This window comes from Lathamus discolor, chromosome 18 (genome assembly GCF_037157495.1).
Source record: "Lathamus discolor isolate bLatDis1 chromosome 18, bLatDis1.hap1, whole genome shotgun sequence".
Lineage (NCBI taxonomy): Eukaryota > Metazoa > Chordata > Aves > Psittaciformes > Psittacidae > Lathamus > Lathamus discolor.
This window is the reverse complement of record NC_088901.1, coordinates 144,041-170,282: the sequence shown is the minus strand read 5'-3', so window position 1 is coordinate 170,282 and position 26,242 is coordinate 144,041. Positions and strand designations below refer to the sequence as shown.

Here is a 26,242-nt window from a genome sequence, read left to right as displayed (position 1 = left end):
GCAGTGAGCCCCAGTGGGATGCAGGGCTCAGCCCACCCCAGTGTTGCAGCCTGGCAGCCATTTTGGGAGACACTGGTTAGAAGAGGGATGTGGATGCACATCGGGGAGCAGGGGTCACCTCAGTGGGGCACTTGGTTTTGTTCAAAGAAGAGAAGATTTCAATTGTCTGCTGTGGTGAAGTGGATAACAGTTTCCTGGAGCAGTATTCCAGCAAGGGAAGTCAACTGTATCATATGAAGCAAAACCAGAATTACAATCCTTTGCTTAGGAAGCTTGAGTCTTTTGAGCCCATGTGATGCCTGTTACAGAATTATCCTGGTTTTACTTACATTAAATAAATTTTTTACACTTGAATACCAGATAAAACCCACTCAAGTTCATCCAGAAGATGCTCCCTTCCCATAACATATTCCTTTTCTGGATCAGCATTTCTTTCAGAGCATCTGCTGCATGAAGGACCAACTCCAAACAACCACAAAGCCAGTGCTGATGGATAAGAACCCATCTGTAATTGAGGAAGGAGACAAACAATCCCCCTGACCCTTAGGAAAGTCATGAGCACACAGACCCTGTGGTGTTTTGACTTACTTTTTGTGGAGATAATGGGCATGAGGAAAATTTCAAGGCTATTCTGTAAAGCACAGGGGAAAAAATAAACCAAACCACAAAATCCCCAAACATCAACCAAAGAAGATTAGGCCACCTTTCACCTGCAGCATGGAATGTGCTCCAAATACAATGTTTTGGTGAATGGCATTTAAGCCTACACAACCAGCCCTCTTCCTGAAAGAGGGAAAGCAATCCTGCCTCACCTCATCTTTCTTTCCAAAGCTTTGTTACAGCTGCTGTGTTTTGTGGCTTGGACCTACATTATACTTCATTATCACGACCAAGCTACTGCTCCACTTTCCAGCAATGGCTCTGAGAACAAACTAAATCCCAGCTCTTAAGCATTTCCTCTCAGCAGAAAGCAGCACAAACTCACACCACCCATAGAAATGCACCAGTTTTATTACAAAGATTCTCAAAATTCAAAATAAAAGCATCTTTAAAAAACCACACTATATATCCCCCCCCCCCCAACCCAAAGGTACACTGATCTCTCTCACTTCACATACAAACACGGAAGAGCTGGAGTGAGGTGTCACTCGGATTCAAGAAGAGACTTAAAAACTCATGGTGGAAAAGGGAAAGAAAGTATTTAAGAAAATAAAAACATTTAAAAAATAACCTGTGTGAAGATAGCAGCATTATTAGAGTTGAAACCGTCAGCAGCGCTCCGTGGGAGGTACAGATCCTCTTAGGGCCAGAGGAATCCCCCTGAGGAAGGAGAGCAGCAAGTCAAAACTGCCTGCAAAACTTCAGCAAAGTATTTCCCCAGAAGCTTATCTAATGATCTGCCGTACACAACGAGATGCAAAAGAAAGGCCAGTTCTGGTCACAAAAGACCTCCGCGTGTGAGATAGTGTGTGGGAGCAGGAAGAGGAGTAGTCATAAAACTAGTTATAGTAGTTATAGTATAGTAGTTATATATAGTATATGTATACTATATATATATATATATAGTAGTTATAAAAAATTACAGAGCCCCTGCTGTTCCCTGATAAAGATAACAGCTTGGGAGGCTGATAAGAAAGGGTCTCCTTGCTTACTGGCCTTGAGAGCAAGAGAGAGGAAAGGTTTGGTTTGATAATGTTTGTAACTTCACTTCAGAGAAGAGTTTTTCACTGAGTGACACACATCAGCACAAGAAGTCAGCCAAGTTCTGTTCATGAATGGTGGTTTCAGGGTCAGGACATGGCTCAGTACTGAGGAAAGCACACGATGGCACATGCAGCACAGGCTGAGCGAGCAGGGAAACCAAAGCAGGCAGCCAAATGGGCAGTAACTCACTTCCCTCCCCAAAGAGGGGCATAGGTATAGAAAAAAAGGTATAAAAGTTTCATCCCTTCTCTTACTTGAGACGCAGAATGCCACACCAACTGGATCTGCAAGAGCTTGGTAAGTGTTTAACCACCATGAGGGTGATTTTCAGTTTGCATTTTCCAGATCTACACCCTCAGGGCTCTGGGGCTGGTTCACTTTTCAGATTACTTTTAAGCTGCTTCATCTCTTTCCGCAAGTTTGCTGCAGGGAGGTAGCCAACTCTATTCAAGAACTGCACTATTTGACCCTGAGAAGCGGCACCAGCTTGCAGTTACTTGCCATGATGGAATCAAATTGAAAACCAAAGGAATAATTAGTCTCACAGGCTTCATTTAGGGACTTGGATTCTCCCACAAAACAAAAAGGAAGTAAAACATGAGAAAGAAAATTCACGGCCATCTCTTTCCACATAACCTGAAATGCAGATACTACTTCTATTTAAATTATTCTTTTCCAAGGGTGGTTATTTCAGAGGAAAGAGTAAAGAAAGGAAGTGATTTTTTCTTAAAGACACACTATAAGGAGGCAGTGGAAGGCAAGAGTGAAACTTCCCAGTCACCAAATCTGGGCAGTGCAGGTCTGTCTACTCCGCAGAATCCTCCCTATCTGCTCCCAGTGGAGTGCAGCAAGGAATAATTTACAGTTCTCAAGTAATTTATATATTTATGTAGAAATATATACAGAAACATATATAAAATATAAATCCTATGGAATAGGAGGCAACCAGAAAAGCTAACCTATGACAGCTACACACTGACAGTACTGTCCAGCTGCAGCCATTTCAGGTGGATTTCGTCTCTTCCTTCACCCTGTGGAAGCAAGCAGTGAAGAATTTGGTTCAAACAAGCAGCCCAAGCTTTCATAACAAGTCAGGGTTGTTTGTTTAACCCTAAAAATGCTGCTTATATGGCTCATCTTCACCTAAAAGTTGTAACATGTTACTAATGAAGGAACAGTATTTTTAAGCCCCTTCCATGGAGGCTCTCACAGTGCCTTATCAAATGTGGGGTTCTACATAGGCAAATTTCTTCCCATTAAGAGCCCATGACAAAACCACCCAAACCACCATGTCTCTCCTCCAACCCCTCAACTTGTGCAACATTTCACTGGGGAAATGACTGCTATTTAATCACAATGCCAGGAGACAGGGCTCACCCTTTGGGTTCTGTTTTCTCCTCTTTTGCCTTTTCCTCTTCTTTCTCATCTATGAAAAAAGCAAAAAGACACACAGTAGTGCAGTAGGAATGTACATGCCAGGCAAAGTTGCAGGGCTGTGAAGCCTTCTAGTCCTAGCCCTCATCCTTACCCTTCTTCTCCTCCTCCTCCTTTTCCTCTTCTGTTTTCACACGTTTAGCTTTCTTGAAGTTGGCAATGTTTTTGCGCCCTCCTTCCCCTTCATCTTCAGAGTCAGAGAATTCTTCATCACATGATATTCTCTTATCAGAATTGCGAACTGAGCATGAAGGGGACAAGGAGTTGTTTCAGGAGATTTAGAAGTCAGTAGAGACCACGCACTAACTTCTCCAAGTGCATCTACACAATGGAATGAACTACCAAGCCTATGTAAGTCAGAATTAGGCATGATAAAGACTTTATCTTTCTATGTGCTGTATCATTTAGCTCACCACTCCAACTGCTCATGCCCAATATGCCAGATCACATGTATGACTTGGAATAGTCATATCACTTGGAATAGGTACAGTTTGATGTCTAGACTTGACAGTGTAAGAAGGTTAACCAGCCTCACACTGAAAATCTGCCTGCCAGATCTAAAGACCATCAGCCTGTTTATAGCCAGTATCTGGATATAAACTGCCATTTTCACTGTGGAAGACAACTTGTGGGATCAAACCTGACAGTCTCTCAGAAAGCATCCTGTCATAGCACCTCCATCACAGGAACTGTTTAAATTCTCACATTAAAGCCTAGGTTCTTTCATTATGGAAATCATCTGCCAACAGTGCTGCTTCTCCAAAGGCAAAAAAAAACCCCACAACGAATCTATCAGCCCTGCAGTGCTGAGCATCATCACTTTATCTTATAACATTGATCAGAAAGATTCCAGCTGAAGGACTGCAGAATCAAGCTGTATTTAAAACATAGCTCCTCCTCTCTATGAAGGTAACAGTCTGGAGCCTGCATGCTTCTCCAACTAACACATCCTGCCCAGCTTTGGCACCCACAGGCTCTGTAGTAGTACACTGCCTAGCCAGGCAACACAACCACACCAGAGACAAGCACGTACTTGAAACACGTTTCTCAGGATCTTCTTCTTCTTCATCCCCACTGTCTTCCTGAACAGCATCCTCAGGAATTGGCTGCATCTGGACACCAGGGGCATGAGGCAGCATGCGCAGATTCTCAAAGAGACGTTGCCTAGAGCCAGCCAGGAAAGGAACACCTCCGTCAGCAAGATGCTATCTGTGGCTGCGAAGCCCTCGGTGGAAGGTGTCAGTCTCGCGAAGAGGAGCAAACACTTACTTGATCTTCTCGAGATACTCATTGGTATTCTGGTTAGTCATGTTTGAAGGACTGATGTGAAGCTTAAAGTCTGGTCCAAAGTACTCAAAATAGTCATTATACGGAAGTTCTGCAGGCAAGTTAAAAAGGAATAAACACCAAATTACCACTGAACTGGTGATAAAATACAACACTTTATACTTTTACAGAAAAACACAACTGCATTTACCTGGGCATAAGAGCCGAAGCTCTCCTAGCCCAAATTCAGATCAAAGCAGACAACTTGGCAATAGTGCAGTCAAAGCTTACTTGGCAATTAAACGCTATCAGTGCACACCAAAGTTTTCAGTACAAGGTCATCTCATTTCAGTAAGTCGGCAAGGCTGCTGGGTACCTTTTGGAGGAGGGGAGAGCTACAGGACTAGAATGCAGACAAGAAGAGCTACTGCAAATGAAGGCATCCAAAAGTTCCTCCAAAGTCATAATCGAGAGCTAAAGAAACATCTCAGGGTTGCTACCTCTCCCACAGCAACATCACTCTCCTGTGTTCTGTTACTAGAGTGTCCCTTAGTCCTTCAGTCTTTCTTCAAAGGGGAGAATTACCATTGGGAATTTCCGTGTCCAAAGCCACAGCAGTCTCATAGGTCCAGCATCTAGCCACATTGCGGATTGTGTAGCCACCTCCTCCCAGCATCAGCATAGGCAAATTAAAACTTTTTACAAACTCCACACACTTGGCATGACCTGCAGCAAAAGCAGTGGGGGAAAGTGAGGTCACAGCCTCATGGCATAAGAACAGCAAACTTTTCAATGAAATCTCATTTTATCAGTTATGCCCATCAAATACAGGCACTGTACAGTACTCTTACCTTTGATGGTCAGATTAAAACACCCCAGCCTGTCCCCTGACAGAGAATCTGACCCGCACTGCAAGACAACTGCGCTAGGCTGGAACGTCTCCATCACTTTAGATATAACCTAAACAATAAACTTATTGTTACACACTCTCCACAGGCCAGTGTCACAGCCACACAGTAATATCCATGTCAGCAAGTGACATGAAGACATCCCTAGTGTTCCCACAGCTGCTGACTCCCCTATGCTGGTAACACTGAGGCTCTTATGAAGAGACGCTTACTGCTGACAGGCTGCAATTGTTAGGGAGGAATACAGACTGAATCAATCTCCCCAGAAACTGGCTTCATGAGCTACCCAATGACAAAGTATGAACCACAAGGAATCACTCAGCAAAGTGAGTGATACTCAAACTTACTGGCTTGAATATTGCTTCATAGGATTCATCATCGATTCCGTCCCGGAGGGGATAGTTGACAGCGTAGTACTTCCCTTTGCCTGCACCAATATCCTATTAGATAGGATATTAGATATTAGGAGAGACCACAAGTCACAAGAGAACCAACTGCAACACAGAAATTGTTCTCCAAATTAGGAAGGGAAGCCTGGGATTCCATCAGTGTAATCTGAATGTAAACCCAGGATTTGTCTCATGGACAAATACTGTCCTGGCAGAAGACAGCAGGAAGCAGTTGACTCCAACCGCAGCTTATTGGCAGAAGTTGGGTGCACGGGCCCTCAATGTTCAGAGAAGAAAAATCTGTTATTACATGTTGCTCTGAGCGCACAGGCTCTCATTTCCCCTGGCAAAGGCACTTTCTTACACAGCAATAAAACTGGCAGCCAAAACTCTAGTTCCAAACCTGTACGCTGCAGGGATGTGCAGCCCAAAATACCAGTTTGGGCTAACTGTGCAGCCTAGTAACTGAGGAAATCTACATTTAAGACTATATATATACATATATATATATTTCCATTTCCATTATCATTCTCATAACCAAGTGTTTTATTAAAAATAAGGGTTTAATTTATGGTGCAGAGTTGCACTAGGCAGCACCAGGCAAGAATCCTGCAGCTGCACACAGCTTGGCATTACCATGGACAAACTCTAAACAGGGCTGAAAAAGTACAACTCAAGTGGAAGAGAAAAGAATTTAAATCAGAAAAAAGCATTTGAAAAAAAGAAAAGAACCTTTCACCCCCAAGAACAGCATTCTGGCAATGTCACAAAGCGGACCATACCTGCATCTAAACCAAACAAGTGACATGTTTAACTTCACAATTCGTGAACCTGCAGAACTGACTCATAGGAGGAAATGCCAACAAGATAAACCAACACAGGTGGAAGTACTTCCTCAGAAACCTTCACCCCAAAGCTTGCATGACCAAGCTTAGTTTCCAGGTAGCTACAGAGGACCAACATGCCATCTTCAGAGTCACTTTTCTGAGCATAATCCCACTGGAAGGCTGCCAAGAGACTGACAGCAAAGCCCTGGGTTTATTACTATACAGGCCATGATTACAGGGATAAGGCGCCCACTCCAAGAGCTGAGCCCTCATAAAAAGGATGCCACTTCAAGAGCAGGAACCCCGAGGAAAACAGTGATTTTAGTCAAATGAGTATGACAGCAAACATGGAAGAGACCAAATTCCAGGGTAATTTTTTTGCTAAGCCTTCATTCTCACCCGCAGGTCCCCTGTTCCTGGGAAGTATTCACCATACTTATGAAAGGACACGGTCATCACACGGTCTGTGGTATAAAAAGCTTCCTCCACGCCGTCTCCGTGGTGGATATCAATGTCAATGTACAGCACTCTCTGGTGATACCTAGGATCACAAAGGAGTCAAAATACTGCATTTCTTCAGAGCAGAAAATGTCTTCATCAGCACAGCAAATGGGAGGAGAGTAAGGAACTTGGTGCTAACCCCCAGACTGCCAGTTACCAGGCAGCTCCCTCTCCGGGATCTACAAGCAAAAGGGCTGTGAAGAACAGACACAAGCCTTGGTTGCCAGTAGAACACAACCACAGAGGAAAATGAAGTGGCTTTTGCTGCTGCAACTGATCTTTAAAGACAGACTCAACTCAGTTTATTCAGATTCAGCCAACAGACTGCATTTTTATGTCAAGCCTCCCACTGAGGTCTGCCTTGAGCCAAAAGCTGTCACGTATTAGAGCTGTGGCCCATTTTGCAGGGTGGGTGGTAGAGGGAAGGGTCTAAAAGCAAGCACACAGTGCTTCAAGCTTCCTGCATAGTGCCACCACTAGACACTGCCCTTTGGGAGAGAGGGTACTGCACCCCAAAAAATAGCTGAGTAAGCCCTCCTGGGAAAACACAGCTTAAAAAAAGCAATAAAAAGAGAAGATTGGGAAAAAAGCACTAAGGACTCAGAGGAAATGCAGCAGAATGGACAAACAAAAGGGGTAAACAGCAGTGCCCATACTTTAAGAGCTCCAAGATAGCCAAGACGATATCATTGACATAACAGAAGCCAGAAGCCTCTGACTTCTTAGCGTGGTGAAGGCCTCCTGCCCAATTCACTGCGATATCTGTCTGTTGCTTGTTCAGCTTCACAGCACTGGCTGTTGGAAGAAGAATTACACAACGTTAGCACAACAGCAAAGGCCCACGACAGAAACCAAAAGGTAAAGCACTGGTCCCTTATGATCACCTCTCTGCTTATGTGTGTGTTTGGGTACTTAACAAAGCGCAAGGCTAAGGGTTTAACACTGGATGCCTCCACAAATGAACAAAAAGCAAGGGAAGAGACATGCAGCTCTGTTTTGTCTGCATACACCTTTCATAGCTTCCCACTTTTGCCTCAGAGCATGAAAGCTCCACAAACAAATATACAGGATTCTAGCGGGGGTCACAGCTGAAGACAGTTGAGATTTCTCAGTGCCCTGAACAAAAGGTCTTATACAACATAAATGCAGGTCATTCACTGAATATGCATTCAGGCAAGGAAGTTCTTTTCCCCAACCCCTTCAAAAACATTCTGCAAATCCTGAAAGTTTACCAGATTCAAAACAAATGATGTATTCTGTGGAATTAGGACCAGAGAACACAGAGCTACTTCAAAAGATGCTGCAGGCAGTGCCTTTCTGTACTGCTGAGCTACATTACAGGAAATAGGGACTTCTAGATGCCACTGTGGGAGTAGCAGCCACAAAGTTTTAATGCCTTTGCACAGGGATACCAGTCTTTCTGCTACAAAGTACTTGAAAATAGCAAAAGCATTTTAAACTTGCAGCTTTCAGGGAGCTTACTGAAACCTTGCAGATTCTGTTTTGCCGGGTGTCCATGAGACACTGGCATTTTGTCAAAACCAACAGATAACGTGGCCCTTGTCTTTCCTTCACAGGTTCTGCCTGCCCTGAGCAAGGATTTTACAACTTTTTTTTTTTCCTTTCCTGTAAAGCTGACACTGTTTTTTTTTATTAAACCCCTGTTGCTGCTGTGGTTTTGTTTTAACTGTATTGCTGGTGATGTTGTTACACCACTTCCACAGCTTCACATACTCAGTGAAGTAATCTGGACTAGTGAAGACACACTTAACAAATGCAGAAGGATCTGTCAATACACAAGGCTTGAACTCCCACATGGGAAGAAATCTGGTCTAATTATTAAGGAAATCAGAAATATGTTCATGGAGCTTCCCCACCACAACCTACAACAATGTATTTCCCAGACAGAATGACATTACACACATCTGCTTAAAAGGTAAGAACATACAACTCGTGAGCTTACCAACTGAACCTCCGGCAGAGAGCTGACAGAACTCAAACAGCCCATCAAACACAGGGCAGTCTTCCCCAACATTAACTTGAAAAGAATACAGAAGAGTTAGTAAGACAAAACTCCAAGTGGCAAAGCTTATACCACCACTCATTAAAAAAGCTAGCCAGGTAAGTGAGCAACAGTTTTAAACACTTACAAAACATGAACATAATCAACCTGAGGATGCCTGATGAGGCAAAAAAGGGTTTTGCTGTAGGGAAGATGCTCTTGACTTGCAAGAAAATAGGAAAGCAGGTCCCAAGAGCACTGGTGAGAGCAGCACTCCATCTACCGGGAATCCAGAAACCAGGCAACTGCAGCAGAAAATAAGAGGGCAGGGAGGAGCTCTCAGTGAGAGCTGTGTAATAATACCCACACATGTCCTCAGCTGCTGAGGCATCTGAGTAAATCCACTCAAGGTGGATTTACAGTACTCTGCTCTGCTCAGGCAGCACATGCTGGTCACCACAGGCACGTACAGGCTGTGCAAAATGGGGACCAGCACTCCTTGCTACCCCACACAGGCCATGCTGCTGCCTGGGCACCATGTTTTTGTGGGGGTTGAAGGAGGATAGTTTGCGACTATAGAGTGACACCAAGCTCCATTACACAACCCCCCAGCCAGGGGGAAAGGGTTTTGTTCCTGTTTCCTGCTGTATTGCTGATGAGGAGTTGAGAAAGCAAACAGTGCCAGCACTGCAGGAGAACATGGGGAATGGCAGGGAGCTGTGGGTACTGGACAAGAAGTTCACATCCGCATCTCTTTTGTTACACTTCGTACATTCCTTTTACTTCACATCGGGCAACCGGTTTTTAAGTTCTCAGCAGTACTGTAGTTCTGGCCTAGATAATTGTTTTACTCTGAATATTTCCATGATTAAAAATTAAACCAGTAACAATAGACATATTGAATCTAGATTTTGCAAGATTTACAAACAACAACAAAAAATAAAATCTGTATTTTTGTAACAACATCTGTAGAATGTTTTCTTCTGTGCTTAAAAAGAAAGGCACCATCAGCACAGTTCTTGCAGCACTGGAAACTCATCAGTGCACAGACTCCACAAAGACTGTGTGATAAGGGAGCCTGAATGGTCCCAGTTTGGGACAGGGAGACCTAGAATGAAGCAATTGCTCCTGCTTTCCAGTTGTTTCAGCAGGGCATGGCAACTGGCAGAGTTTGAATAATTAACTCAAAGAGGTTGGAAGCTTTCCCTGTTAAGCGAGGAGAATTTAAATTGTTGATTTCTGCATGCTTCCCATCACAGCAAATTAAACTTCTTGCCCTTTAGGTGACAGAGCAGCTTTCCCAACTCCTCAGGCAGGCAACGGACATGAGCAGAATGAAATCAGAGCCTGTTCATTACCTTTACTGCCAGTCAGAACTTTGTGGGCAGCACTGACAGTATTTGAAGGCATCCCTCTGCTATACCTGACAAAGAAAGGAGCTGCTGTGCAAACAGATGCCAGTTGGGCTTCTTCCCACCTGGAGATTCAAAGCAGCCAGGACTGCTAAGGAGGGATTTAATAAAGGGGTCAATCACTGACTGTAGGCATAAATCTCTGGCATAAGACAATGAAAGGCATGGATGCTCCTTTTTTCTTGCAATGGGTGGGTGAGAAGCTTTGTATCTGGGAAAGCACACAGAGAGACCAGCATTAAAGGTGGAAACATTCTCATGGAAATCACAGCAGCTACCCTACCTTTCCTCAAAGGGAAAGCTGAAGCATCAAGCAGGCTAGAGTTCTGCCACTGGACTTGGGAGTAGTGACCTTGTCTTCTATATCCCTAATCTCTGTTCTGAGCTGCCTGCGCTAGTTCTCTAGCTACACAGAGGCTACTATTTTGAGGTCCTGCTGAAGCAGAGCTCTGTCTTCTGCATGTTTTAAGATTAATTTTCCTATTTTGCCTCCTCCAGATAAAAATAATTCTGTGGAAACAGAGTACAGAAAATGCTGACTACCAGAGAGCAGAGTGGGTGTTTTTGAGCTGTATCTGCTTCAGGAGCAAAGCATTCAGTTTGTGTAAATATGTACTTTGGTATGTTAAGACATACCATTTACTGTAGGGAGTCTTTCAGTGTATATTACTTATGAACTATGTTACCAATTTTTGTTTGTGCCTTAATACCTGTCCCCTCCAGCTCATACCACATTTCCAATTGCCTCTACTTCAGACTCAAGATCCACAGCTCCTCTAAACTGCAGACTACACTTACTCCACCTAAATAAAACACCATTGGCTAAGAGCTTTTTTCTGCTCTTGATGACTGCAGCATGCAAGGCCAGAATGCTGTTTAAATGAACTTTGAGCCCTCCCCCCTATATGTACTTGCTAGAAATCTAGTTTGCCTCAGCTATTGCCAAAGAACATCAACTCAGAGTTTCAGAGACCACAAAAAAAGGTTTCTGTAACATTAAAGGCACCTTTAAAGGCCCTTCCACAGACTGGAGAGGTTGGAACAAGAGATTATCTCACAAAATAAACCATTCTAACACCAAGTGGACAAGTATTATTGTGCATCTCAACCCACCCCTACTTCCAAACTGTCACTGCCCTGAAAATTTTTCAGAGTTGTAAGTTGTGTTCAAAATCTGCAGTAAGTTGTGAAGGTTTTTTTTTCTGTTTGTTTTAAATTACATGACCCTTTCCCCACCTCAATACTTCTGGTTTAAGTTAAGCAATAACACAAAACATACGCAGCTCATAAATGGAGTAGTTCAGTCATCTCTGATCAGGAAGGCAATTTTGAAGAGTTTCCATCAAAACACAAGACCAAAAAAAAAAAAGACAGCCAGGTCAAAGGGTTTTTCTCAGCTCTTTTGGCATATTAGCTAAAGAGAGGGACCCATTCTTAAAATGTTTAAGTTTACCAGAAAAATCAAAACCAAAGTCAGGATAAAGACAACTTCCTGCAGTTCTTCCTACTCTTTTTTAATCACAAACCTCTGAAGCTGGCCTGGGATTCCCAGAACCACAAGTTTTAACAATGGCAGGAATGAAGCTTACATCTTTGCATCTGCTTGCTGTACTCAGACATGTTATCTGGGCGAATAGATCTCAGAAATTTTATGTAGTCATCACTGTGGTACTTGGTCATTTCTTCTGCATTTGCCTTGTGAGGGCGCTGCAAGGACAGAAAAAGAGCGAGGCTCGTTTTGCAAGACATCTCTCTCTCCCTAATTCCCATTTCCAATCTCAGATTCACTCCCAGGAACAGCAAAAAACTCAAACCAGCATCATTAAACAGGAGAAACTTATTTTCAAAGGTTAAGAATGTCACTACCAGAGACTGGCATGTATTACATATCTAGACGAAGAAAAGTATTTAAGTTGCAGGAAGAGAAGCAATTTTCCAGTCTCCAAAGTTTATCTGAAGGAAAGAACATCTCATTATAAGCAAGCAGAAGAAATACATCAAAACAACTGGCTCCTTTCCTTTCTTTTCTCCTTTCCTTTCCCTTCCCTTCCTTCTTGGATTGTCAACAGAGAACTTACAAGTCTGAAGCATCAAACTTAAAACCTAACACCTAAACTAAGGCCTTTCACATCAATTTCTCTTCACAACCAGCCCTACACTTACATATATCTCCATCTTCCTGTACAGGCCGTAGTTCAGCAGTAGGTTGTGGGTCATTCGGATCCTGTGGGGCTTCATTGGATGTCCCTGGCCATAATAGTAGTTTCCAACATCACCTGGGAGCAGAAAGGATTTTATTATAGCAGGGAAAACTACGAATTCCTTCAATCGGGATCACAGCCGAGCCACAAATCCACCAGGTGTCTGTCATTTTATTTGTCCTTCAGCAGCACTCTGTTCACAGGGGAATAGGGGCTCCCATCTCATTCACACAGATACCTGCATGGATTCAAAAAAGCTTATCCAAGACTCAAACAAGACAGACATTTGTAAACTAGGATATGGCCAGACAAGGGATTTTTTAATGCCAGTTCTGAAGACAATAATCTAGGAAGAGCCTGAACAACCTGCACAAGAGGAGGGAGCTCCAGCTGTCCTGGGCAGGATGAGCTCTGGGCACCACATCTCCCTGTCCTCACTCAAAGCACTCCAGCTCTCCAACATCCTCTCCAGATGGTTCAGGCCCACTGTGGTACCTCACATCTACAGCTCACAGGTTTCGCTGTGAAATGCAGCCACGCTCTGAGCAGAAACCTGCACACCAAGAGGTGCATGAGTCTAATCCCAGCTCAGACAGTGACTCACCAGTAGGAGCACGTAGCCTCTGCCTCAGTTTCTTGCTATTTCGCTAACAGGAACAAGACACAAACCCTGCCAATAAGCAAACACCACAGCAGCTATAGTTTTGCCATTTTCACCCCTTATTATTGCTTGAAATCCTGCAGAAGAATCCCAGTCCCACATATAGACACACCTGATGAGCTATCCCATGGGCATCAGCATTAATGAAGTTGGCTTCCTGCGAATGTATCACACAGATAAATCACAGAAATATATCACCCCTGTATGTGGATTTTCTCCTACCTAAGCAAAAGCTAAGCTCATGCTGCACTCTCTCATAGTAGGCACTGCTGGTTCCCGCCCCCTCCCCCCGGGTACTTATTTTCATGAAACTTAGAAATTCAATTTGCAGATTTCTGCCTCCTGTCTGATTTGGCTGCAAGAGACAGAGTCAAAAGTTGTAGAGAGCAGGAAATGCAGACAGCTACACACAGGTGTGGGTGCCCCATCCCTGGCAGTGTTCAAGGCTAGGTTGGACAGGGCTTGGACCAACCAGCTCTAGTGGAAAGTGTCCTTGCCCCTGGCAGAGGGCTGGAACTGGATGAGCTTTAAGGTCCCTTCCAGCCCAAAACAGTCTGGGGTTCCATGATTCTATGAGAGCACCATGCAAGCCCCATTTTCCTGGGAAACCAGACTAAGTTGTTCATGTAGTTGTACAACTCCCCATCCGTTTACGAAGCAGGAGACCCAGTCCAGTCTGTCTGGTGACTCAGTTGGGAGTATTAATATTTCATCACCAGTCTTAACATTCAGGAGAAACTGCTGCTTCCCCAGTGCACACAGACATAGTTTTGCCTCCTGTGAACATGGCTCTATTTTTTAATCAAAGTAGATGCAAACACTGCAAATCCTACACCCAAGCAACTCTGCTGCTGGAGTTTACCTCTCCCATGGCACTACGATGAAACAGGGTGCTCTCTGCATGAAGGTATTTTACTGGGGCAACTATCCCTTCAGTAAAATCAGGTTAAATCAAGCTTTGGGGAATCCTATAAGAGATGCGTAAAACCCTATCTAGAAAATACAAGCACAAAATTACATGAAGCTTTGAAAAATCATCATCTTCACCTCAGTCTGTCTGCAAAAGGCCCTAGGCACACCCATACCTCTTCCAGAGCCTGATGATACTCACTCTGCTAAACACATCCCACCAAGGGTCCACCAGAGTAGCAGACTAACTTGTCTGCTCATGGATGTCAGTGCAGATGAAGTGTGAACTCAACAGGTACCTCTTCCTGTTTGCTAGGGTTAAGCAAGTCCCTACATGGGGAGCCTATAAAGGAGAACCAACTGTTCAAGCCCAAACCCTTGCACAAACCTCAGCACCCCTCAGGTTTTCCAGGAAGGACCCTTAGGATACCCAATTATCTCTTTCTGCATTACACCTAGACCCTTCCCTGCAGCTTAGGTTACTTCTCCAGCCCAGGATGCCCACCAACCACCTGGAATTTATGGAAGACCCACAAGCCACTCAAAACAGTTCCCAGGGACCTCCTTTCAGGGTGAAATTACTGCACTAGATTGCACTGCTCAACCTCCCTGTGTGGAAAATGAGACCCTAACAAACTAGCCTCCCTCAACTGTGGATCATGCCTTCCCCAGGAAGAAAAGTACACTTTTACTGTAGGACACATTGTGGATGCTTGCCAGCCACTCATAAAAGAGCAGTGGAAAGAAGACCCTAAAACCTCACCACAGAGTAAACTAGTGAGGGCAGGTATAGATGAGAGCGTGTAATAGTAACTTCACATAGCTACCATGCAATAATGACTAGAAAGATAGCATCTCTCTTAGCATTTTCAAGCAAAATGACTAGTAATTTCATATTTAAGACATCACTGTGCACCTTTAAAGATTAGAGCTTGTCCACAAACTGCTGCTTTGTGAGCAAAGTGACAAGCTGCTTTGTGAACATGTTATATTCCAAATCCAGGGATAACTTTGGACACCATTTTTTACCCAGCATCCAGATCATGTGCACATGTGTGGCATTCTGACACATCCCATAAGCACTCTAAGTTTAAAACAGGCATTTTAGGGGGCAGGGCTAAAGCACCCCTTGTATTTTGATATGATTGCACAGGGATCAATTACATGGTAAAATTTGGCTCAGTTTCCCTGCACCTATTGCTCTAATCCAGATTCCTCCTCACCCTGCTCTCCTGAAGGCACTGGCTGAGTCAGAGACCCTGCAGACTGTCATTACAGGTTGCAAACCTGTTTAGATTGACTTGTCCGAAGAAATAAAAGCCCTCACTACATGCCTGACACATACAGCAGTTTAGAAGAGCCCCGCTTCATTGCTGGAACACTGAGCCCATCCACTTAGCAGGAAAAATTAGTGAGGTTTTTATTCAATTTCACACACTGAAAACCATGAAGAACAGAGAATTGCACAATACATTTCACAGCGTCTATTAAAAACAAGCTTGCCCATCACCAAGGCACCAGTTCACCCCTCCAAAGGGAGGAGGTTGTGAACGTGCAGATTGTGATTTCTCCCACAGACTATGGGGTAAAAGCCATTCATGATACCCAGCTTGAGATTTGGCCAGCCCTAACACCCTCTTACTTCCCAGCTCCAATAGGATGATTACGTAGGCCCAAAGAAATGGGTCCTCAGCCTTGTAACAGAAAACAAAAAGAAGCAGTCTAAGGTCCAGCCAAGTTCACAACCAGAAGGAAACAATGTTCCCAGACACAGGAAACTCCCTACAACAAGACATGCAGTCGGTCTGGCTCCTCGAACCTCCGGCTTATCCCTTGCTTGACAGCCAACACCACTGTCCCAAACTGGAGCTTCAAAAGAGCCTCTTCATAATGTGGCTTGAAGAAGCTTAATGTCCCCACAGTCCGTCCTGTCCCCCAGCACTGCCCCGAGTCCTCCCCATCCTCCTAGAAATTTTCTTCAACATCTTAGCATGGCTCCCAAAGCCTCTCTTGTACTCATGCCGCCCTCTCCACACTAGACCCTTTACAGTCTTTCCCCACTTCGAAAGTCTCTACATCTCCATACCTCCCCACCCCACGCTACCCCTGTCTCTCCCCAGTACTTCTCCCTCTCTTCCCCACACTCCTCCCTTTCTCCACTCCAGTGCGTCCCCATATCACCTCCATGCTCCCATGCTTCCCATGCCCTCAAGCATCCTCCATCCTACAACCCTGCTACAGCCCCCACATAATCCTGTCCATATCCATGCCCTGACCCCCATACCTCCATGCCCCTATCACTTCCTGCCCTCCAGTGCAGCCCCCAGCCCTCCCCCGTCCCTCAGTAGCCCCAATACCCATCCCTGCACCCCCCATGCAGCCTCTGCCCAGTGACCCCCATCACTCCTCCCACCCTCTTCAGTGCAGTCCCCAACCCTCCCCTGTCCCTCAGTGCCCCCAGTACGCATCTCTCCGCCCCCAGTGACCCCCATCACTCCTCCCAGTGACTCCCACTACCCCTCCCACCACTCTCAGGACAGCCCCCAGCCCCACCACGATCCCCAATAACCCCCCTACTACCTCTACCCCCTACGGCCTCCAATGACCCCCCATTACCTTCCCCCAGCCAACACCTCACCCCCAATGACCGCAATTACCCCCCAGTGCAGTCCTCACTGCCCCCCCCCATTCCCTACCTCCCCCTCTCCCCACACCCAGTGCCCCCCTCAGCCCCCCCCCCCGTGGCCGCCCCACCGGTGCCCTGCAGCCCCTCACCGTCATAGTAATAGCAGACTTTCCGCTTGGTGCCCTGCGTCAGCGCCATTTTCCTACCTCCCCACAGCGACGGATCCTCCCGCCGCCCCGCACAACCCAACCCGGCCCGTACCCCGCCGCCCCGCCCACCACGTAGCTCAGGGCCTATCAGAGAACAGCGCTCCGCCCCCCTCCTTCCCACCAGCCAATAGGAAATCGCAGCGGCGCGGAGAGCGCGGGAGCGAGGACAGCGAGCAGGCTAGGCGGAGCGGCGGGGTGCCTGGGCTGTACCACTGCCGAGGGGGTGGGGGGAGGAGGGGAGAGGAAGGCGAAGGCGCGGAGGGTGGGTTGGGGGCAAATGAGGAGAGGGTCCGGGTGTGTGGGGCGGAACCATTTGGCATGGAGGGAGACACCGGGGGGGGCTGAAGCTATGGCGGGGTGGGCGGGACACACAAGGTAGCGGCCTCTGCCAGCACCCAGGCTTGTCCCGCCGGCTGCTGGCCTAAGAGGGACTAGGGGGGCCTCAGGTCCCAGGATGAGGACGGGCCGGGAGCCCCAGCAGCAAGCCCCTGAAAGCCTGGTGTGAGTGGAGTCCATCCCCTGAGGCCATAGGGCAAGCACCCTGCTTGCCCTATGGCCTCACGGCGGCTGAGCATCCTTCAGGGCCACGATGGCAAAGGCCATTTTCTCCTCAAAATGGCTCCTGTGAACACCACAGTGAGAACGAGGAGCACCCCACGGCCAAGGGCTTCAGCAGACATCACTTGCGGGGGGTTCCTGCCACCACTGGGGGTGAAGGAGCTGGTGAGGCCCATGGGCGAGGGTCTGGCATGGGCCTTGGGCAGCCCCTGTGGGCTGGAGGCCGGGTTTGCACCCAGCAAGTGCAAAGGGGCAGTGCAGGGGGGACCCCAAAGGGCCCCACATGACACCGTCAGCCCCCCCCAACCCTCTGCTCTTCGGAGTCGTGTGTCGGCTTTGCCCATCCATCACCTTCTGAAGGAGTGAAATCTGCTCCAAAGACTTGGAAGCGCTTCAGATCTTTACTGTTGAGGTCCAGGCAGCGCTGGCCAACACCCCAGGTGATGTGTATAGAGTCTGTGGGGACCTGGTGCATGGGGAGCAGCTCTGGGCACCCCAACCCATTGTCCTTATGGCTGCTGCTGGTACTGGCCCTCAGTGGCAGTGAAGAAGTCCTCCAGCACGCTCTTCATGTACTCAAAGGTGGGACGCTCCTCGGGCTTCTCCTTCCAGCACTGCATCATCAGTTCGTACAATTCTTGTGGGCAGTTGTCTGGCTGCGGCATGCGGTAACCACGCTCCAGGTTCTGTATCACCTCAGGGTTGGTCATCCCTGCAAGGAAAGGCACACAACACTGAGTTTGGGTCACCCCCATGTTGCAGGTAGCACCAAAGGCTTGCAAATCCCATGGGGAAGCTTCCTTCTCTCTCTGCTGCCACCGAAACGCGCTGTGGCTGGCCACGTGCATCAGGAAGTGGTTGAAACCATTGCGGGCTGGCAGGGAAAGGAGCCAGATGGGGCGGCTGGGAGCGTGTGTGCGTGCAGGAGTGCATGAACACACTCCTGGGTGTGCGCTTGCGTTGAGTGCATGTGTGTGAGCCCTTCTGCTGCACAGCTGCTGGGAAATCCTGACCTGGATATGGGATCCGGCCATAGGTGACGATCTCTGTGAGCAGGATGCCAAAGGACCAGACATCTGACTTGATTGTGAACGTCCCATAATTAATAGCCTCTGGCGCCGTCCACTTGATGGGGAATTTAGCCCCTGAAAAACAGCAGGAGGCAAGGAGAAATAAAACAGCACAGCTGAGCTGGGAACGTCCCTCTCTGTGTAACTGGATGTGACAACCCTGAGGCTGCCTCTGTCCCCACTGTATGCCTAGGGACAAGCTGGGTTTGGTGGCAGCCAGCTCCCATGGATCCCTGCTGCTTGGCCAACTACAGAGCCCTGAGGTGGGCCAGCAGCCCTGTTCCTGCAGTAGCCACCAGGCAGGGCTGTCACCCCACCAAAAGCAGGGTTAGGTGGGCATGCAGGGACCCTGCAGCCCACCTTCAGCTGGGGGGAGAGAGATGGAGGGGGAAGGGTCTCCGCACCCTCCTGCTCCCCTCTCCTGTGGTCACAGGCAGTCCTGTTGCTCCCGAGGCACCTCAGGGACCCTGAAAAGAGGTGTGTGGGGGGGGGGGGGGCGGTTCTCTCTCCTGTAGCCCTGAGCTGTGTGGACAGACCCTCGCGAGCTGTGTACTCGTTGTCCTCGATGAGCCGGGCCAGCCCAAAGTCAGCAATTTTGCAGCACAGGGTGTCTGACACAAGGATGTTGGCAGCCCGCAGGTCGCGATGGATGTAGTTCTTGGCCTCTATGAAGGCCATGCCCTCAGCGATCTGCAGTGTGGAGTGATTGCAGTTAATCACTACCAGCATGACAGAACCCTCCCCACCACCAGCCCCACGGCTCCATCCCCCCTCACCTGTGCTGCCATGTCCAGCAGTTTATTGATTCTGAGCTTGATGCCTTCTGAGGTCTTGAGGAAGTCCACAAGGCTGCCTGCAAGGAAGGTGGTGGGTCTCAGCAGCAAGCTCCCAGCTGGTGGGAGAGCCATGATGCAAGGGCAGAGTGGGGAGTGAAGGACGCCAAAAGCAGCTTGAGATCCATAAGCCAGCACCAACTGCTGGATGAGAACAGCCAGAAGCCGAAAGAACACGGCTCCTCACGGCATCTGAGTGCTCTCACCCTTCTCCATGTACTCTGTGATGATGTAGATGGGCTCCTTTGTCACCACGGCGTACAGCCGCACCAGTCGTGGGTGCTGCAGGTTCTTCATGAGGTTGGCCTCTGCCAGGAAGGCACTGGGTGACATGCTGCCCTGCTTCAGGTTTTTGATGGCCACCTTAGTGTGGCCATTGTAGAAGCCTGCAGAGAAATGGGGCAGAAGGTGATGGGAGAGAGGGACCTGTCACCAGGCACTGCTGGGAGATGCATGGCAGGGAAGGAGACAAGTGTGAAGGCTACTCTGATGATCTACAGCATCCCAACCCAAAACTGCCCAAGCAAGAAATGCTGGAGGAGGCAAAGGTTGATTGAAGATGGGCAATGGACCCTAGTGCCCTGGAGGGCTGTTGGCAGCAGGACCAGAAGACTTTTGGTGATGATCACAGCTCCATGCTTGCCACCTCCTGGGCAATAATCTGTAACTGCATTTTAACCCACCAGGCAGATACTTTTACATGTGGCTTTCAAGCTCCAGGAGCAAAGGAAGCTGTTGGTTGCTGCGCTTTGAACAGGGAGGCTGGGGGAGCTGGGCAGCAATGCTGAAACCAGTCCTGTTCCAAACCATCCCATCCCATCCTATCCCATCCCACCCAACACCCGTGGGAGCAAGGCAGGGAATCACTCCAGTGTCACCAACTCACCCATCCAGACTTCTCCGAACTGCCCTGCTCCCAGCTTTTCCACCAGCTTCAGCGACTCCCGTGGAACCTCCCACTCATCCTGCCACCAGGGCTTCTGCGGGCGCTGGGTCTGGCAGGGCTTGCCCAGGCGGGTGCACAGCCCGTCCGAGCAGCCTGCAGCGCAGGGCACAGGGCCTGTGTCAGAGCAGGCCGAGGGCACAGGGCACCCAACACAAGCTACTGACTGCTGGGGCACGGGTAGCAGCATGTCCTGCTCATCCCATCCTGTCCTGTCCTATTCTGTCCCATCCCATTCCAGTCCGTTCCATCCCATCCTGTCTCATCCCAATTGGTCCTGTCCCATCCCAATCCATTGCATCCTGTTCCCATCCCATCCTACCCTATCCCAAATGGTCCCATCCCATTCCATTCCATCCTGTACCATCCTACCCTACCCTATCCTACCCCATCCCATCCCAACCCATTCCATTCCCTGCCTGCAGGCAAAACCAGCTCCAGGTAGTACCTACGTGTGTAATACTCCACCAGCTCATGCAGGCTGCTGAAGGTGATGCGGGGGGAGATGTAGTACCCCCCCTTGTCCATGTTGCGGATCTTGTAGTGCTTCACCGTCTCGCCCTGGTTCTGGTCGAAGTCCCTCACCGACAGTGAGTAGGAGCCTGGGAAGACAGGGACCATGTGGGTCTGGGACCCTGACACTCCTCCTGTGCTTCCCTGTGGCAGGAGATGCCAGCAGGATGGTACCTTTGGAGGTCTCGCTCTCTCGGATGAGGAAGGAGCCGTGTGTGTTGCCCGAGGCCAGCAGATGCCGCTCTGCATCCTTGCGGCTGATGTTTTTGAAGAACCACCTGAGGACACGCAGGGCAGAGTTAGGGCTGGGAAAGCTCAGGCCACCTTTACCCACCCTGGCTCCTTCCCACTCTGCCAGAACACAGCTCCTATTCAACCCCTACTCACGGCTCGGGCTCCAGGCTGTTCAGCAGGGCCACAAAGTTGTAGGGGATCAAACCCTCCTGGCCGGTGGTGAGCGACTGAGCCTTCCACCATTCCCCACTCCTGCAAGGACACAGTGAGGTAAGGCCATCCTGGCTGCTGGGATCTGCATGGACGCCCCTGGCAGCACTGGGATGGGGTGCAGCAGGGTGATGCCTGTGTGGATGCTGGGACACTTCTGGCAGTCACTCACTCTTCCAGGATGCGGAGCTTCTCGCCCTTCTGCAGCCCCAGGTCCCCGTTGTGCTTGGGCTCATAGTTGTACAGGGCCACCACCAGCTTATCTGGGAGGAGGGGCAGAGGGACAGGGTGACAGTGGCCAGCTGTTAACCGTGGCTGCCCCTGCCATGGACCATACCTTGCAGTGGGGACCGTACCTTGCAATGGGGAGCACGGTGGAGATGTGGCCTCGTAGGACACCAGTGGGTCTTGCACCTCGGAGCTGTTGCAGATCAGCCTCTGCCAAGGGATGAGGAGCCCCGTGAGCTCTCACCTTCCTGGGGTTTGGCCAGCTCTGGAGGTGTCTGGCCACCAGTGTGGGGGGCGGGGGGTCTCCTCGCTCCCTCCTACCTGGGGCTTGCTGTCGGGCTCGATGGGGTAGTTGCAGTGCTCACAAATGTCAATGTTCTCAATCCAGTCCTCGTCATAATCTGAGCTGCAGCAGCAGCCCATGGTGGCTGCAGGGGGTGATAGGTGGTGAAGGAAGCCTTCAGGTCCCCCTTCCACTCCAGCACATCCCCATCCTTGCATCTGTCCATCTTCCCACATCACATGGCTCATCCCGCACACTCTGCAGGTCCTCAGCTGAACTGGAGGCATCCTCTGACTCCCCATATTTCCTCCTAATCATTTTGTTCTGGCTTTGTTAATTAACAACACTGAAGGCAATTAGTCCCCAGTCTGAGGCTCCCATTTCCCACTGCCACAAGCCAGCCAGCTCCTTCGCACGCTGCAGCCCTTGGGCTGGACCCTGTGTTCTCCATCAGCTAACAATCTAATCATGAGTATCCTATTACCAATTAATACAATGGCCTGTTTTACCAGACACCTACCTGGCACCACCAGCAGCTCCTGGTGTAGAGGTAGGTGCGAGTGCTCCCCCACCAATGCTGCATCACCTCTGATTTCCTTCCCCACCCTGCAGGTTCCCCTCATGCATTCACCCCATCACTGTGCTCCTGTTTCTCCTTCGTCAGGGATGTCCTTTAAGTCCTCATACCTGCTCAAGGGCCCCTCATCCTTGGCAGCTCACCCTGAAGCATCAAGGTCTCCCCAACCTCAAGCCACGGTGGTGCCAAGCTGGTGTACCTGACACCACGGTGTGAGCACTGGGGCAGCCTGGCAGTGATGCCATAAGCACGGCGTGGACTCTGCAAACCAGCCATCAGCTCTTGCCTTGCCGTGAAAGCCAGTCATGGCACAGGGCCGAGATCCCTGGCAGTGCCTGATGTGCAAACAGCAGCCAAAGCCCTGGAAAAAGCTCTCCTGCAGAATCCCTTTTGCCTACACCACCGTGATTTATTTCCACCAAGACCCAGCCCCCAAACCCTCCTTTCCAGGCTCTGCCCAGCAGCTGTGGGGGCTCTTGGGGGGACCCCAGCATGGTTTCCACAGGTGCTGGGTGCCAAAGGCAGGTTGGGACCCCCACACCGTGCCCCAAAACCAGCACCTGAAAACAGCAGCTGCTTTGGAACTCTTGTCTGGCAGCAGGTGGAGCAGGTGTGAGGGTCCCGTCTGTGCCATGCCCTGCAGCAAGCTGGGTCCCCAGGAGATACTGGCAATGTTTTCTCCTTGGTTTCCTACCCAAAGGAGCCATTGCACAGCTGTTTCCACAAGCACATGCTTAAATCCACCTCTTTCCAAGGTAGTGGGGGGCTTCGTTTGAGTGTGTGCCTCCATGGATGGCTGGGGACACAGGAAGGAGCCTCATAGGGGTCCCCAAAAATGGTGCAGGATGCACAGGGTGCCACCAGCCACGGCTGGCCACCGGTGATGGGTGATCTGGGAGAGGAGAGGGCAGATGAGTGAGCTCCTTGCCCATGCCATGCAACACCGCTTCGGGGACTCAAAGGCTAAAAACCACCCTGATGCCTTCAGCTTCTGGTTACGGCTACTTGGGAACACACTTTGGCACCCAAGAAAAGGGGTTTGGGCACATCACTGCTCCCTAATGCAGGCAGGAGGAGAAGCCTCCACTCTCCCGGACCTACCCACAGCCCTTCAAATGCCTTCACTGAAGGCAAGGGGTGCCAGGAGGTATTTTTCCCTCCCTGCACCAGCCAGGGTGAGGAGGGAGGTGCTGCTATGGTGCCTTTTTGTCTAAACATACTCAAGCCACAGAAGAATTTCCACCCAGCAGCCATGTCACCTGCACGGTAGAGGGCCTTGCTGGTGAGACACTGTGTTTGAACTCAGTGTTTGCTGCCTGCATCTGGTGCAACTGAATTTCTCTGCAAGGGATGTGTAGGTCCCCCAGTCCCATGCCTCGCCATGTCTGCGTGTGTGCACACCCGTGCACGGCTGTCCTTGCATGGCTGTGTATGTGCCTCTCTCCGGAGCATGTCTAGACCCCTGGTTCATGCTGGAGGAGCTGCTCTGTGCCAGCCCTTCTGCATAAACCTCTCCAGCCAGGTCTGGCTGGCCTGTTCACAAGTATGGGCAGATGTGAAGAGGGCTGAAGGATGGGCTGACCTTGTCCCTGACACTCTTCAAGGCTCACTGTGGTGGCCCGGATGTCCCAAAGCCGGCTGTGACCCAGCTGGACGAACCATAGCCCCAGAGCTGCTGTTGCAGCAGGGAGGTGTTCAAACTGAGAGAACATCAAACCCAGGCGTATCTCAGTGTCTGAACCCCCAGACTGGGAAGCAGACCCCGACGGACCAGCACTAAATTGCTGCCAGTCCCCACACTCCTCTCACCCAGAGCCAGCGAGGTGACAGCTTGGCCTTGGGGACACAGCTCCATCTTTGCCCTTAAAATGAGGCCTTTAGGGGAGCCCTGTGATGGGGATGGAGCTCCCACTGTGGGCAGGACTTCCAGGCAGGCAGAGAGCATTGGGACAGTGCCTTTCACTCCTGGTGGGAGGCCACGTAAGAGTGGGGAGCACAGCCTGTCTCCCCCATCGCTCGCTTGGACACCAATGCTCTCACTCCTCCTGCAGCGATGAGCCCAAACCCCCATTTCCATCCCTCCTAGGGGTAACTTCAGAGAGTGCCAGGGGACCTCCCACCCTCCACATGCACCCAGGTGCTCCCCAGCTCTCATCCAGACAATGTCAACCCTCTCACCCCAGGTCCCTGTTACCTGTTGGCAGCGAGGCAAGGACCAGCTGGTCTCAGACTCCCATGGCCCAGCAGCAAGACAAAGACTCTGTCCCCGCTCACGTCCTCTCCATGCCCAGCGGGAGCGAGGTGACCCTGTGGGGAGCAGAGACGAGCCCCCTGCTCACTCCTGCTCGGTGCCTGCCCTGGCTTCCTGCCTCATGAGCAAACTCTAGAGAAGCTGGTTCACAGCTTCAAGCACAACCGCAAGAGTTAGCGACAAACCCTGGTGGCTTCCTGCCATCCCCAGCATGCAGGGCTGCTGCTCTGGGTGTCTCTGACCAATAATCCTCAGGAAACAGGTGGGCAAAGGGATGCTGAGCCCCTCAGTCATTGGGAAGCAGGGTCCTGCTGCTGGGAGATGCCCTGCGAAGGACCAGCGATGGGCAGGGGATTATCCCCCCCTGCTAGGGCAGTCCTGGCTACCCGAGCACCCCTGCTCCCTTCCACTGTCCCCTCTCTTGTGCTCAGCATGGGCACACTGGCACCTTGCATCCACTGTGACCCATCAGACCCTAACATGGGCTGTGGGACTCATCCTGCAACCTGCAGTCCCCACTTCGGCCACCACAATGGGATTACCCCAAACCAGGTGCCCCAAGAGCTGTGGTGTCAGGGGTTGAAGCCAAGGGGCCACATTGTGCTTCAAACGGGCTGCCAGCCCGTGTTTTTGGAGACAGCTTAAGGCGGAGCAACCATCACACTATTGTCTTGGCCTTTGAGATGAAGCACAAAGCCGCAGGTCCCTGCTGCCAGCTCTGCAGAGGCAGAGGCAGGAAGCTCAGCTAGGACAGACGTATGGTGGTGGCACCTCCAGATGCAGCATCCGCTTGCGCAGGGATGTTTCCCAGAGACAGCAACCATCACCTTCCCATCCTGCTCACCAACCCCAACAGTGCCCCAAGCAAGGGGGCATGGGGAGCACTGCATGGCCCTGGAGTGCGCCACAGCCTGTTGGGGTGCATGTTGGGTTCTTCCTGTGTCCTGCTGCTACGCTGGGAAGGACAAGTAGCCCCCCCCCGATTATCCCCAGGTCACCCCACACCTTCCCTGGCACTGCCTGTGAGAAGTGCTCTGTGGAAGCCACATTCCCCAAGAAGTAATTTCTTTTGTGAGGGGTTTGCTGTTAATGAAGGAAGGGAAAAAGCCAAAACCAAACCCCTCTGGTGAGGGCAGTGTTGTCAGCCCTGGGTGCTGCTACCCTGCTCCCAGTGCAGGGCTGCAGGGGGTGGAGATGGAGCAGGATGGGAGCATGGGGGCTGAACCCTGAGCACAGCCCCAGCACTTTCTGGCTTCAAGCCCCAGAACCAACCCCTCCATTCACTGCTGGGTTGGGGACAAGCATTTCCTGCAGCGGTGCAGCCCAAGCACCACCGTGGCCAGGGATACCTGGGGACAGGTTGGTCATGAGGTCTGCACAGCAGAGACTGTGCCTCTCTGACAGGAACTGGTGAGAAGCTGCAACCCTCTGAGCCAGGGCTGGGGAAGGAGTGATGGGAGCACGTTCCCTCCCTGCTGCCCACAGGTCCCCCA

The 26,242-nt window shown here is 49.9% G+C and overlaps 2 protein-coding genes across 9 annotated transcripts; both read right to left on the bottom strand.

Annotated features, from left to right (window-relative positions):
- Window positions 1–1,070: 1,070 nt before the first annotated feature.
- Window positions 1,071–17,092, bottom strand: HDAC1 (histone deacetylase 1). Of its 5 annotated transcripts, none has more exons than XM_065697979.1 (15): window positions 16,990–17,092; window positions 12,607–12,719; window positions 12,033–12,150; window positions 8,993–9,067; window positions 7,686–7,824; window positions 6,928–7,069; window positions 5,660–5,752; window positions 5,256–5,364; window positions 4,990–5,130; window positions 4,408–4,516; window positions 4,172–4,302; window positions 3,233–3,379; window positions 3,082–3,130; window positions 2,664–2,735; window positions 1,071–1,320 (listed from the first exon to the last, which is right to left on the bottom strand). In XM_065697979.1, exons 1-14 carry the CDS (start codon window positions 17,036–17,038, stop codon window positions 2,708–2,710), a joined length of 1,443 nt encoding a protein of 480 aa, XP_065554051.1. In that variant the 5' UTR covers window positions 17,039–17,092; the 3' UTR covers window positions 1,071–1,320; window positions 2,664–2,707. The 5 variants fall into 5 exon arrangements, with proteins under 5 accessions (XP_065554051.1, XP_065554054.1, XP_065554050.1 ...); XM_065697982.1 differs by adding an exon at window positions 13,249–13,314 and having other exon boundaries at window positions 1,181–2,735; window positions 16,990–17,042; XM_065697978.1 differs by having other exon boundaries at window positions 1,181–2,735.
- An 897-nt stretch (window positions 17,093–17,989) lies between these two features.
- LCK (LCK proto-oncogene, Src family tyrosine kinase) lies at window positions 17,990–24,879 on the bottom strand. 4 transcript variants are annotated; one of them, XM_065697674.1, is made up of 13 exons: window positions 24,693–24,879; window positions 21,960–22,066; window positions 21,767–21,848; window positions 21,583–21,673; window positions 21,354–21,452; window positions 21,141–21,244; window positions 20,906–21,055; window positions 20,397–20,549; window positions 19,717–19,896; window positions 19,454–19,530; window positions 19,214–19,367; window positions 18,621–18,752; window positions 17,990–18,319 (listed from the first exon to the last, which is right to left on the bottom strand). In XM_065697674.1, the coding sequence occupies exons 2-13, from the start codon at window positions 22,059–22,061 to the stop codon at window positions 18,117–18,119; spliced, it is 1,527 nt and encodes a 508-aa protein (XP_065553746.1). In that variant the 5' UTR covers window positions 22,062–22,066; window positions 24,693–24,879; the 3' UTR covers window positions 17,990–18,116. The 4 variants fall into 4 exon arrangements, with proteins under 4 accessions (XP_065553746.1, XP_065553744.1, XP_065553747.1 ...); XM_065697675.1 differs by having other exon boundaries at window positions 18,233–18,319; window positions 19,038–19,367; XM_065697672.1 differs by having other exon boundaries at window positions 21,583–21,848.
- Window positions 24,880–26,242: the final 1,363 nt, after the last annotated feature.

Coding starts and splice junctions, on each gene's coding strand:
- HDAC1 (XM_065697979.1), bottom strand. CDS start 17,038: ATGGCGCTGACGCAGGGCACCAAGCGGAAAGTCTGCTATTACTATGAC. Junction 7,825..8,992: donor CTCTGCCGGAGGTTCAGTTG/GTAAGCTCACGA, acceptor TTCTTCCAACAG/CCAGTGCTGTGAAGCTGAAC. Junction 4,517..4,989: donor GGACACGGAAATTCCCAATG/GTAATTCTCCCC, acceptor ACTTGCCTGCAG/AACTTCCGTATAATGACTAT.
- LCK (XM_065697672.1), bottom strand. CDS start 22,061: ATGGGCTGCTGCTGCAGCTCAGATTATGACGAGGACTGGATTGAGAAC. Junction 21,453..21,582: donor AAGCTCCGCATCCTGGAAGA/GTGAGTGACTGC, acceptor GTGTCCTTGCAG/GAGTGGGGAATGGTGGAAGG. Junction 18,320..18,620: donor TGGCCGGATCCCATATCCAG/GTCAGGATTTCC, acceptor CTTTCCTTGCAG/GGATGACCAACCCTGAGGTG.